Source organism: Xiphophorus maculatus, chromosome 22, assembly GCF_002775205.1.
Source record: "Xiphophorus maculatus strain JP 163 A chromosome 22, X_maculatus-5.0-male, whole genome shotgun sequence".
Lineage (NCBI taxonomy): Eukaryota > Metazoa > Chordata > Actinopteri > Cyprinodontiformes > Poeciliidae > Xiphophorus > Xiphophorus maculatus.
Window position 1 is genome coordinate 19026747 of NC_036464.1, and position 13089 is coordinate 19039835.

Genomic DNA, 13089 nt, shown 5'->3' on the forward strand with positions numbered 1-13089 from the left:
AAAAACAACCATATTTTATTCTCTTGTGCCACTCAACTATAACACTGTTTTCATCTGCCAGCAAGCTTTAGACCTTACCTGCACAAAGCCAGCAAACAATCCTCTGTGGTGTCTCTCTGAGCCCTGGTCAAGCTTAGAGCCCTTGAGAGCCGGTAGATTGCCTGGATGACAGAATCTACCACCAAGGCATGATCCTCTAAATCGTGAAAGAGGGCTGAACATTTGGTGAGCAGGGGAAGGACAGCTGTGCACAAGTATCTATTGAGGGCAAGTGCCATGTCAGTAGATCCCAGGTCAGTCTGCAATGAAAAAGAGAGGCTGTTTTCTGATGGAGTCCAATGAAGAAAAACCAGAATCAACTTAACAATAATTGAATATCAATTCATATGCATTTTAAATGCACAAAAAGTTCAGAAACTAGATGTAACTGCATAGTTACTATACAATTAAAAATTTTAACTCATACTGAATTTGTTTGTATTTCACCAGTCACTTCCAATATGTCCTAAATTCAATATGTCAATTAGGTCAAAACAGCAAGAAAAATACTCACGGTGTCAAGAGAAACAGCTGCGTGAAGATCAGGCAGAAAGCCTACTTCCAGAAGGTGCAGAAGAAAACTTTGACTCTCCACACCATAAACGCGATCCAGGAATAAAACCATGGCTGCCTTGTGGTCAGGACAGAAAACTGTGGACAGGTCAGGCTCGACCAACACACCATCTAGACCATAAAAACAATTACTCAATTAAAAGTTACCATTAAATACAAAAGGAAAATTAAATTCAACATAACAAATGAAGCACAAGTGAAAAGGGTAACTCCAAAAAAAAAAAAAAAAAATTATGCAGCACAGCATTCAAATCAGAATCAAATGCAATATTTCCAGCTTAAAAATGAGTAAAACAAATGTTGAAAAGATCAAGTCATTAGTTAAGATTTTTTCAATAATTCTTTGTAGTGCATTGTTGCACACTTGGCTAAGACTAATATCATTCATGTTTGATCCATCCAGCCCAAGATGAAAATTTTAATATTTTATCCTAAATCTCTAATCTCCTAAAACAGTAAAGCAAGGCAACGCTGCCAAAAGTGATCACATAAACTAGTAATGCATGTCAAGATGGTCTAATTCAGCGTGTTTAACCTTCTGACACGGATGGGAGTTGAAAGCAGATGCTGATGACTCCTTCAAGATCCTGTACTGGGATGAGAGATCTCAGGATGGCCCTGATGCGAATGGCTTCTCCTTTGCTGCCCTGAATTAACTGATCAACAGTTCAAAAAGGAGAACATCTGGTAAGTCGCTGTCAAGATATTCACCAACACAAAATCAACCTGTAGCAGTTTTGAGTGCATGTTCTACTGTACATATCCTGTACACTACATGCATTAAATTATTAAAGTGCATGTTCATTTTTATTTTTTAATTTATGTCTAATAATAATTGTGATCACTGTTTTGTAAGATTCAATCTCACAAAAGTCTAAAAGCAATTCATGATCAACCTTAAATTACTATTATTTAATTATTTTAATTCTAATTTCTGGGTGGTGTTCTGCTGCTACAAGAAATTGTTAAGAAGAAATATGTTTAATATACAAGAAAAACATTTTTTCCAGCCACTACCCATTATCCAAAAATGCACACCAGACAAGCTGTAGTCAGACAAAAGCAAATGAAGTCTCATTTAGTTTTACAAAACCTTTCACAATTTATTGGCAAATCAGACAAAAGCACATTGTCACATTCCTACAATAATGGCCCAAGTCATTTTTTGCCAAAAGTAATTTTGTTAAACAGAAAAAAACCCTCTTTCTTTCCAAAAGATGTTTTAGGCAAAGAAAAAAAAACACTTTTTAGGCAAAAATATTAATTAAGCCCTTAGAATTATCTTTTAGCCATCAGCAGGACAAATAATCACATTAGGAGTTTTTTGCAGTATGCATTTAAGTGTATTTCATGTGCTGTGTGGTATAAGAATTGTCATTTCCTCCCTCCCCCAAAAAAACTATTTTACAGTTTTTTTTCTGTGCTATGGCAGAAAAACTAAAACTACTTACATGCATCTCTGGAGCACAGCGTCCCAGTAAGTCAATAAGAGCCGAGTAGAAGGTCATGATGGCGTGCCCCATGTGAATAAGGTCATCCTCATTGCTATGGGCTGCATCCCTATAACAGGAATCAATCACAAAAGCCAGAATATTCCTCAATGTCAAACACTCAGACATCATTGAAAAACCAAAAGCTTTTAGTTTTATAGACAGGCTTTTTTCTGTGGTGCCATTGAATGCATGACACATTATCTGAATTTTAGATTATCCATTACGTGTCTGCATATGTGTGATACAGACGTTCTGCTGGGGTGCTGACTGGGGAAAGGTCCGTCCATAGATGGGTCCTGAGAGATGCTGATGGCTTCCTTCATGGCGGCTAGCAGCCCGTCTCCACCGTCTCCTCTCAGCGCAGGGCCAAAGCACTCTGGCCGACGGATCAGCAACCCCAAAACCACATATGCATTCTCCTCTACACTCTCGCCTGTGGGGAGGCAAACACACAAGGTGAAGGGAAAAAGTAAACAATAATGATATTTTGAATTGTGGTAAAACACTTTAGCCTGTCTATATGGTTAATGTTTATTCTCTAGAGTCTAGTTCTACTATAAGAATATGTACATTATATTCATTTGAGAGAAAAAAACAACTGGTAAACAGAAGCAGAAAGACAATCACAACAAAATCATATTCTATAAATAGAGCACAAACTGAAGAGTTTAGATAAGAGGTGAAACCTTAAATTACAGAGAGACGAGCCAAACAGAAAGCCATTTGGCTGAATGGTAAACAACCTCAAGGGCAATTTGTAGAGATGACTTTTAGGCACTGGTTCAGAAAAAGATAATCAATAGCAGAATGAATTACCTCTGTTCCAAATGTCGAAGATAATGGGGAACATGAAATGAAGCAGCTATTTGTGGCTTTCAGGCTTTGTGTTTTGCTCTTTGGACAGAAGCAAAATTCTTCAGGTTCTATAAGCAATTATTATCCCATGCATTGAATGCATTAAAAGCATTAACAAATGCTTCAAAAAACACAAGTCAGTTTATCTGATAATTAAAGCTGTTGTTTGTAATAGAAGGGGTATGCATTACTTTCGTTTTTCATTTTCAGGTTTTATTTTCTTCATTCAGATTCTGATGGCTGATGTTGGGTTTTTTGTTATTATTACATTTTAATTTTCTAAGTAGTAATATTACTTTTAGTATATTACAACAGTAAGCAAAAGCTATCGTTAGCTATGCTTAACATTCACACTCTGACCAAAGAACAGTTCACAAAGTGAACATAGATTTTTATTTTTTTGCAGTTATACATATTGAGGAGGTGCAAAAGGAAGTCTTAAGCCACATGATTTCAGGATTTCAAAATGGTGAAACATTTCTTATCAAAGGTATCCCCCTCATAAAATATTCACTAGTTGCTGTTTCAGTTTATTCTATTATTTTGAGCCTTAGACGTGAAGACGATTCATATCTGATTTTTGTGACTCTTATTTTTAAGTGAGACAGTGACCCAAGTAGTTTTAAAATGTGAGAACACAAGTTGCTCATCTTTGGGAGAAAAATGAAAAGATTGCGTTGAAGCATGGTAATTACATGTAATTACATGGTAATTACTGGTCATTCACTGCTGGAGGAAGATGCAAGTTCTTACATGACTTTGCAAGGATTCAGTTGGTATAAAAAAATTATGAATTTGTCATTTATTTTATCCAACCCAACTATTAGGTATGGTTCTCTTAGAACCATAATTTGGACTGAAAATTAGGACCAGTCTTCTGGGTCAAACCCTGTTCTATTGAATCAGACAATATTTGACCCATGAAAGGGTTTGGCATAGTTACCCAAACTGGATTGTTTTTAAACAAGCAATTCTTTGTGTACTGCGACTGTGTCCTCCAATATTTCTTGATCACCATCCATGACGATTAATAAATATTACAGATTACAACTGAGAGAACATTTTTTGACGCTCTAATTGTGCAAATGTACCATTGCAGAACACAGCAAACCGTAGAAAATCCACATAGCGTTCTCCCTCCACGGGGTTCCATCCAATATCAGTGTAGCCTTTTGCCAGTAGCAGCGAACAGCTCTGGAGACCACATAGAGCAAGGTACTGAACAACCTGGACAGCAGATTAGATTATAGTATTAAAAGTTGTTTATGAATTGTTTATTCAATTAACTAACTCATCAATTAAACTCAACTACAAAATTTTAATTTTGCACCTTCTCTAGGTCAGATTCCTTTAGTGATAAGGCCAGCTCGTTATTATCCATAACAGAGGCTGCTGCCACATCAAGAGGAGTGGAGCCACGCTTGGACGGCGAAGCTGAGGAGACAAAATGTTTGACAATTTAAACTCTAACTAAAATCGTAACCCAGCAAGGTGGCCAAGTATGTCTTGCAACATACCCAGCCCAACTCTGCTGTTTTCCAGTAAGTATGTGAGGCGGTCAAACAGCGCTCCCTGATTGTGACGACTGATCCGACAAAAGTAACAGAGGAATCGACAGCAACTGGCTACCATCTTGGGAAAGGTAATCTCCTAAAATGGAGAAATTTAGGAAGTGTAAAGAGGATCAATTTACCTTTTACTTCAAAATATGTAAAAAGAGAAACACTAACAACAGCTGCTTTTCACTGTCGATCTCACCTTAGACTCCCCTTCTCCCAGAACATTGACCATCACCTCCATCACTGTCTCATGCATGCGCAAAGCTCTCATTAAATTGGGATGTTGGTAGAAAACTTTATTATTCATAATATCTCTGCAACAGATACAAAAAAAAAGAGTTATTACAGAACACACTGTAAGGATTATGGCTCACTAGAGACAATAATACTATACCCTAGTCTTCTGTTCATCAGCTTCTCTTCTTCTTTCCCCATGCGGACACTCAGGAGAGAACGAATTTGGCCCAGAGAGGACAGGAGTGCCATGGTGTCCTCCACGGAAGACTGGCTGATAGCATATGCCTTTGAGAGTGACCCTTCCATTTGGCCCTCGAGGCCCTGATACTGGCGGTATAGCAAGGTGAAGATAGCCCTGACCAGCCCAGGGTCTTCTATCTCTCTCTCCTGAGCCCAGCACACCATCATCTCAGAAATCAGCCTTCTGAGGGACTCTGCAGACATGTCAGGAAGTGAGGAGTGTTGATAAAAGCTGGGGATGTGGAACCTTAAGGCACTTGAATAGAAAATGCTAATAGCTAGCACTTTAGAATCGTTCATTTTCCCAAAACGCTACACATTTTTGTGGTCTGATAAACACGACAGGTTACTGGAACACAGAAGATCAAATGTTTGATTCAATTAAAAAAAAAAAAAAAAAAAAAACAGGAAAGTTTTTCATACTTCAAAATGTTTAAAAATAAGGCACACTTACTGAGACTGGGTGATTTATATTTCTCCACTTCAGTGGGTTTCTTTTTAAGTCCAACTGCTTTTGCTGCTCGACTGAATAACCAATCTTTCAAAGACATCTTGGTATCATCTTCCTCCTCAGAGTCTGGGACCGTTTCAGTGCCTGGATAAGACAGCAAATAAAAGGAAATTGGTGTGATTTGTGAGGCATGTGAGGCAGTCAAACCAAGTGTCCTCTACGAGGTTTTCATTGTCCCACAACTTAATATGTGAAAGATGAGCAATGTCAGTACCACAGTGTGTGTTGAGGAGGTGATGAAAGTCGCGCAGGAGCTGTTGGAGTTCGACCGGACATGGACAGTTCTCCTGTTGCTCATCTTCTCTGAAGCTCAGCAGCAAATTGATCTTTTCACGGTGAGAAATTTTGTGAAAAATATGAGCAATACTGTGAACTACAAGGACTCAGCATGTCTTGTTTAAAGGGATAGTTCAGAAATCTTGAAGTGACAGTAAATATCTTTCTTCACATCTTCATTTATTATAAATCCAACTTGAAGCTGATGGCTTTTCTAGTAGATAGAGCGAGAGTAAGCATCTGGTATCTTACAATAGTCACAATCAGTCAAGCAGGTAGGAATGATGACTGCAATCACAAATCTTTAGAGTCAAATCTCAGGAATCTTAGGACTTTGTGCATGTGGTTTTTTATGAACTTTCAATCTACAGTATATTATAATTTTGATAGGTAGGTAATTAAATGATTTCATAAACAAGAAATAGAGGCAGTAAGTGCCTTTTATCTTTATGTCTAGAAACTGAAAATAGAAAGCTTTCCTGGTCAGAGTTAACAGAAAAGTAAGGAGAAAAGTCAATAAAATATTGATAGCTTGGATCACCGCAATACGTTTTCTTTGTACGCTACATTTACCTGACAGTTTACAAACTAGACTAGAAATGCTCTCTGTGTTGTTCTTGGCACACATTTCACACAGACTAATCAGTTCTTGTGTAAATAAGCACCCAATGCAAATGTCACAATGATTCAAAAGTTCACATAAACAACCACGATGATTTTGAGGTTTGAGTTGTTTTAAGGTGATTGAAGTTCATACTGGTCCCTGTCAGATCAGCTGCCATCTCCAGAACTAGCCGGTTTGGATTTATGCTAAATGAAGACCTCAAAACTCTACTGCTGCTAATAACCACTTATCTTCTAACAAGACCTCATCTTAAAAATTCTGAAAAAAGAAAAATGGAAACAATTTTGATTATTTCTTTGCAGTCCAGTAATACATCTAGAACTGTCTAGGTCTATTTAACCTGCTCTTGCGGAGGAAGTCGGAACTCCTTGGTTTTGCGAGCGGTCAGTGCTGCAGACATGTTGAGTGCCTGCATGACCTGAGTGTAGCGAAATCGCTGGTTCTCCTGCAGCTGACGCACAAAGTTACCAGAGAATGCAGTCACTGCTTCAACCCTGTGTCGCACCTGGCAGTCACAGAGGTAGGACAGCAGATGACAGAGCTAAAAAAAGAAAATGCGAGAATGTTTCTTCAGAGTTATAGTACTTTCAAAACTTATCGAACCCGTTTAACTTTTTTACATTGTGTAATGTTAAAAGCACAGACTTCAATATGTTGTCTTGGTATTTTATGTTATAGACTAACACAATTTACATAACAGTGAATATTGTGGATAAAAAAATTCTAAAAATATGGTCTTGTAATTACCTTCATTTACTCTAATACTCCTAAATACATTTTTAAGCACCAATTGGCTTCAGAAGTCACCTAATTAATTAATAGAGAGCATCTGGACATAATTTAATGTACAATTTTTGTGGTCATAACTGTCAAAGTATTATTGCGGTGGTACTTGCTATGGGAAGTTTGAAAACCACTGGTTCAATTCAATGGCCCTGTCAAAGTTCAGACCTAAGTCCAGTTGAGAATCTCAAGCTAAACTTGAAGTGAAATTATGTTATTTTCTTTAAACTTTACACATTTTTATTTATTTATTTTCTGGCTTGGTCTGCAACATAAAATCTTAATAAAACGGTTTATAATTTTTAGCTGTAATGTCACAAAATGTGAAAGTCTTTCAGTGGGATGACTACCTGTGCATGGCAATGTAAGGTTTGCCTGCTCAAAGCAACTTAGTATCACAATTTGTTAAAACAAAATTCTATTTATTAGAAAGAAAAATGGGAGTATTTAACCACCTCTAGCTGGACAGGCTCTGGAAGCTCCATTTGAAGAAGTCCTTGTTTAATGGCATCATCTTCTTTTTTGTTGATGCTTTTTCCTCTTTGTTTTCCATCCTTGGCTTCCTCAACGGTTTTGACATTTTTGGAGAAGACATTTGGTTCAATTAGCCTGAGCACCCTCACAAGGTCTTCATCCTCAAACACCCCCATGACCAGAAGGTTGTACAGCAATCTTAAAATGGGTACGAGCAACAGTTCAACACTGCCTCCCGCAGGATCCCTCATTCCTTGACCAACAGCCACAACCCCGGCAGTCAGCATGTCCGCTGTCAAATTCCTCAGTGTGTCCAGAGGGATTTCCGGGCTGTCTGGGCAGGCTATTTCAACTGCACCTTCTGCTTCCGTCCCATCACCCCTGACAAAACAAGGAGATGAAAAACGCATCTGTGGTTTAAGGCATGTGCTTCTACAAGTGCCCTCTGGTGTTTGACCATTCCCTCCATCTGAAACGCCATTGACACGGCTAAGATAAAATGAGGCTTCTCTGGCCTGGTCCGTCATTGGGATGATGTATTCATGGTTCATCGTGAGGCACGCTGTGGTGTGACTGCTTAGATAAACCTAGAGGAAAGAAATTTAAGAGCTGAAGAAAATACATTGTTTTAGTTCTGCCATTTGTTTTTAATCCACACGGCCGGTACCTGAATAAACAGCTGATAATATGCCAAGCGGAGCGGCCCCGGGAGGTGAGGATTCTGAATAGCATAAAGGATCTGCGACTGGTCAACGTGACTGCAGAGAGCGTGGCAAACTCTGGTGTTACCCAGGGCACAGAGCGAGCAGTAGAGCAGGAGGATATTTTGATGAAAAGCGAGGAGGTCGTCGAGCTCAGACAGCTCCAAAATGTCAACACATCTGCGTGAATGCCATAAAAAAGTTAAAGACAATTTCAGAGGTTCTGCTTTCTTAAAATCTAATATAAACTTTAGCAGGGATGTCTAAAGGGTGAGTGATTTTGCAATATTTAATGCAATAATGCAACACTAATAAAATAGAAAAAGTATACATGAAATATGAGATCACAGAAATGTTTATCTGTAAACACAAGTATAAAGTGTGTGTTTTTGTTTTTCTTTTACTTGTTTTCATCAGGAATCTGAAGGGTCATCACTTGTTGGGGGTCAAAGCATTGGACTCTCCAGCCATGGTGTTCATCAGGCCAATCAACAAACACCTTTAATCCACTGTCTGGTACCCTTGTCCACGTAACTGGTTTCAGATACTGAACCTGAAACCTTGGAGGGCACAGAGGACACGGATTCCTTCTCTGACTGCGAAGCAAAGCTGATGACAAAGGCATGGCATTCTAGAGGAAGACAAAAAGTATATCACCAAATTTAATTTTAACATTGCAAGTTTTACATGAACAACCATCCAAAACTTTACATTTATGATTGATAAAGCTTTGTCACCTTGATGCTTTCCAGTTCGAACTGGAACATGTTGCTGGTGGTGGGCTTGACAAAAACAGCCGGAAACAGCTTGGTACCAGCCTCCAGCTGATTAGAGGGAAATAGTGTGTTCTTTGTGTTGAATAATGTAAACATTGAACATTTGGGAAAACAGTTTGAATTTTCTGATTTCCAATGCATATGTTTGCCCACTAGAATATTGAGTATATTAACAAAAATTATATAGTTTCTTGTCTTTTCATGTTTTTTCATGCTACAACCACAAACTTAGTATTTTTCTTCTTATCTTCCTTTTATAAAGTCATAGAAAATAGAGCTTAATTATGAGTGAAGTAAAAGTACATATACTTTTCAATTGCTTTTTTTTTACAAAATGATGTGTAAAAGTGTATCAACAAAAATCCTGTGCAACTACAGTATATGTTGCACGGTAATACTGAGATTATTAGTTAATACTCTAATAATGTCAACATTAGCAGAGCTGTTCAAAGAAGATATCAAAAGTTTTTTTGAGGACAATTGTGAGTAGAAACTAATGCTGCACACACAAAGATGGAACAATCCTAAGCAAATACCAGTTCACCATCCAGTAAGCCCACAACTAGAAACTTACTATTAGATCATATGCCTGGATCTAATAGTTTTAGATCAAAGCATAATAAATTGATAGAAAGGCCTACTCAAAGTACAGACCTATATCCAATTAAGAAATGCTTCAAGTGTTGAAGTCTGGCTGAGCTTGAACCATTTTGTGAAAAAGACTAAGCAAACATTTTATTCTGCATCTGCAAAGCCAATAGAAACATAACAAAAATGGTCTGTTGAGAAAGGGAACTATAATAGGAGATGAAATCATGACCTCACACTGAAGAGCCTTTTATTGGACGGCTCTTCAGTGTGCTTAGATCAAATTACTGCATTTATCAATATAATTTATTGTTAGATAAGATGTCTGTGACACATGATGCCCTACAAGTGTTGGAAAACTTGACTAAACTTGAAATGAGACATAGAAATGATCTGTGACTTCAACAAGTTGCTTGTTTTTAAGCCTCATGTTCATAAATATGTGCTGTATAACTGGAGAGGAAAAACACAAAAAATATAGTTGACTTTTCTATACTTTATTGTGTTTGAAGACAAATGCCTTCAAGATTGGTGTGTCTCTTCAACATGCTGACTGGTTTTAGCAGAGCAGGAAGATACCCTGCCCCACACCCATCCCACAATGCAATGCGGTGTGACCTCCCTGTTGCTGCGAAAGGTGGCTTTACAAAGTATTGAAACTAAGGCTGAATACATACAGTAGATTCACCACAACTTTATTTGACATACTTGGAAGAAAGTCGACATCTCAATGCCATTAGAAGTGAAAGTGAGCAGTCCGGTCGCTGTGTCAATCAGGCAGCCAATTTCCAACCCCGCACTCCGACGACTCTGAGACAAGCCCGTAGCTTCTCCAGCACAAACCATGAAACTGTTGCTTCGCTTCACACTGCAAGGATTCAAAAACATGCAACTAGCAGCCTGGCTGTAACAAGTCTAATTCAGATAGAACATTAAAACTATCCAGCCAAGCGGATTTTAACCTGACAAGAACAAGTAGACACAAAAATATGTAACTGTCTTTGTGCGCATTAACCTTTCTTGAACTTTGCCACCGTCGTCGCCCAGGGTGACAGTTACTGTCCCAACGTTGTCAGTGTCAAACGTTGAGCCATGCTGATGAAAGTCAGAGGTCACCCAGCCTATCCACACATTGAACGGCTCCTGGCCAGGAAGAATCCTCACTGCATAATAATACTGTAACAAAGAGGTCATTGAGTGTCTCGGCTTGACATTCAAATCATGTTTTTGGATGTTTCGAATTATTGTGGCTGGTAATTAGAGAAGAACCACGGCGCGCTGCAAGTGCACAAGCTTTGTGTAACACATTGTTAGATTTTTTTTCCCACTCTAGGATAGAAGATTGACAATGCAATCTTGTCAGAAATTGCAAAAATAAAAAAATAAAACACACATTTAATTAGCACCAGCCATGTGTAGAGCAATGAAGTGGTTGTGATGAAATGAGATAATGAGAAAATCTTACTCTGGAGCTCTGGATAAGGTGATCGTAGTTATCCTTTTCAACAATAACGTCTTCTAGAAGCCGTGCAGAGGAGTTGCTGCTGACTAAGCCTGGTTTACTCCTTTTCATCATGAACCTTTCAGATAACAGAACGTAAAAAGGGTTATGCAGTGTCTGTTTCCGACCATTGTTTCTTCGAATGCATTCAATTTTTCTAATTTTCCTCTCCTATTCAATCTGAAAATGTATTATACCAGGTTGCTATTATTATTGTAATCACACAGCAGACAGAAATGGTTTGAAAGCGTAAGAACATTATTATTCTGCCTAAATAAACATTTATGCCATGCATATTGAGTATACATTCATAGCTTACAGGTAGAGTGATTTTGGTTTTCCTGAGCTGTTTAATTTAGTTATGATAAGATTAAGCTGCTATAGGACCTTCTGATGATTTTTCCTTTTCTACTGTTGCTCTCCAATTATGCATTATTTTCTGCTTTTAACTTTGTTTTATGTATTATTTCCACAGAGGAGCTGGCCCAGTCTTTCCATATTTAGTCATGTAGATTTCCTGTATGGAATATTTGACAAAGCTACTGCTAGATTTAGTTTTTTATTCTGTATAGAAATAAGCCCTGACCCCATGCTTCTTACCTAGGTCTGCTCCTAATTTCTAGCCTCTTAGTTCTTTGCTTAGCTAGCTTTCTTTGCTGAATAGAGTTATTGCTGACAACCCCACAGGGGGCCACTCTAATTTTATAGAAAGTTGTCCTGGCCAGGTAGCTCTTTTGTTTAGCTGTGTTTCTTTCTTAAGTAAGCTACTCACTGGGGTATTGCTTTTAATATCCCCGCATACTCTTTGTTTTTCTTTCCCACAAAAGGCACCCCCCTTTGGGGTTTTTTAGGTATTTCCTTTCTGTCCTCATAACCTCCTGCCAGTCACAGAAAATGGTGATGCATACTGAGTTGAGTTCTAGAGGAAGTTGTTTTCCTGTTAAAAGGAAGTCGTTCTTTTCTTTGGTCATCACACGTTTGCTCCAGATCAAGCACAGCTGCAAAAGCAATGACCTGAACCAAACAGGTGAGGTTCCTTAAAGCAATGTTAACCAATATAATGCAATCAGTTCAACTTTATTCTATTTGAACTTGGGTTTAATTGGGCTGCATGCACAAATTTAACTACAACTATAATAAGAACTTCATGAATTGGACTGATATGTCCTGTAAGAGAAAATTTGCAATAAAATGTTGTAATATAAATTAACTGATTTGAAATTGAGAGTTTTTTTCAAAATTTCACAATGAGTTTCTTTTTTTTACTCTCCATCACCTACCGCTGTTTCAGTTTAGATGTTTTGTCATGACTGTGATCCTTGTGGTCGAGCTCATCTCTTGAGCCGGCAAAGCTGCGTGCTGACTTCATCAGAACTTCAAAGTCAGAGTCTGTGTCCTCCAGCTCCTTCCTCACTGAAAGACAACAGGCGTTAATTACAACGTGGCCCTGGGGAGCTTAACCAGAACAATCCATGAAGGTCATGATAGCAGAATATCACCGATCTGGACAGGGAGGGATAAATCTGGATAATTGCAGCTGAATCCCATACACAATTTGCAGTATTTCACTCAACGGGTCACTGGTTTTCATGTGTTGCACTAGACACAATGTTATCTGTGGGAGTCCTCTCTGCGAGCAATGCCTCCAAACCTGAACTTGGAGTTAGAGAGCTGGAGGGGACTTGAAGCCCCCCCTCTGCAGGGCTTCTGAGTGTGGCAGCACATTGGATGGGCATGCTGAGCCGATAAAAGCCCATCTCACTTCCTCCACCATGTTGCACCAACACCCGCTGAGAGACCCTCAGGCTGGATAAGGAATCCATTGAGCCCCTAAGTCGAGTAACCTTGAATGAGATTT

At 38.5% G+C, this 13089-nt stretch overlaps 1 protein-coding gene across 4 annotated transcripts in view; it reads right to left on the minus strand.

Annotated features, from left to right (window-relative positions):
• Window positions 1-13089, minus strand: part of LOC102238415 (ryanodine receptor 2-like) — a 75739-nt gene that overhangs the window by 41377 nt on the left and 21273 nt on the right. For all 4 annotated transcript variants that reach the window (XM_023327241.1, XM_023327238.1, XM_023327239.1 and 1 more), the window contains 22 exons: window positions 12883-13075; window positions 12512-12644; window positions 11196-11310; window positions 10746-10906; window positions 10439-10598; window positions 9104-9190; window positions 8771-8997; window positions 8333-8546; window positions 7647-8252; window positions 6749-6949; window positions 5722-5833; window positions 5451-5591; window positions 4914-5190; window positions 4719-4833; window positions 4478-4610; window positions 4291-4394; window positions 4052-4187; window positions 2355-2538; window positions 2064-2172; window positions 1148-1268; window positions 554-723; window positions 79-299 (listed from right to left, as the gene is read on the minus strand). In XM_023327241.1, coding sequence (XP_023183009.1) covers window positions 79-299; window positions 554-723; window positions 1148-1268; window positions 2064-2172; window positions 2355-2538; window positions 4052-4187; window positions 4291-4394; window positions 4478-4610; window positions 4719-4833; window positions 4914-5190; window positions 5451-5591; window positions 5722-5833; window positions 6749-6949; window positions 7647-8252; window positions 8333-8546; window positions 8771-8997; window positions 9104-9190; window positions 10439-10598; window positions 10746-10906; window positions 11196-11310; window positions 12512-12644; window positions 12883-13075 — 3920 coding nt within the window. The remainder of the gene's footprint in view (window positions 1-78; window positions 300-553; window positions 724-1147; window positions 1269-2063; window positions 2173-2354; window positions 2539-4051; window positions 4188-4290; window positions 4395-4477; window positions 4611-4718; window positions 4834-4913; window positions 5191-5450; window positions 5592-5721; window positions 5834-6748; window positions 6950-7646; window positions 8253-8332; window positions 8547-8770; window positions 8998-9103; window positions 9191-10438; window positions 10599-10745; window positions 10907-11195; window positions 11311-12511; window positions 12645-12882; window positions 13076-13089) is intronic.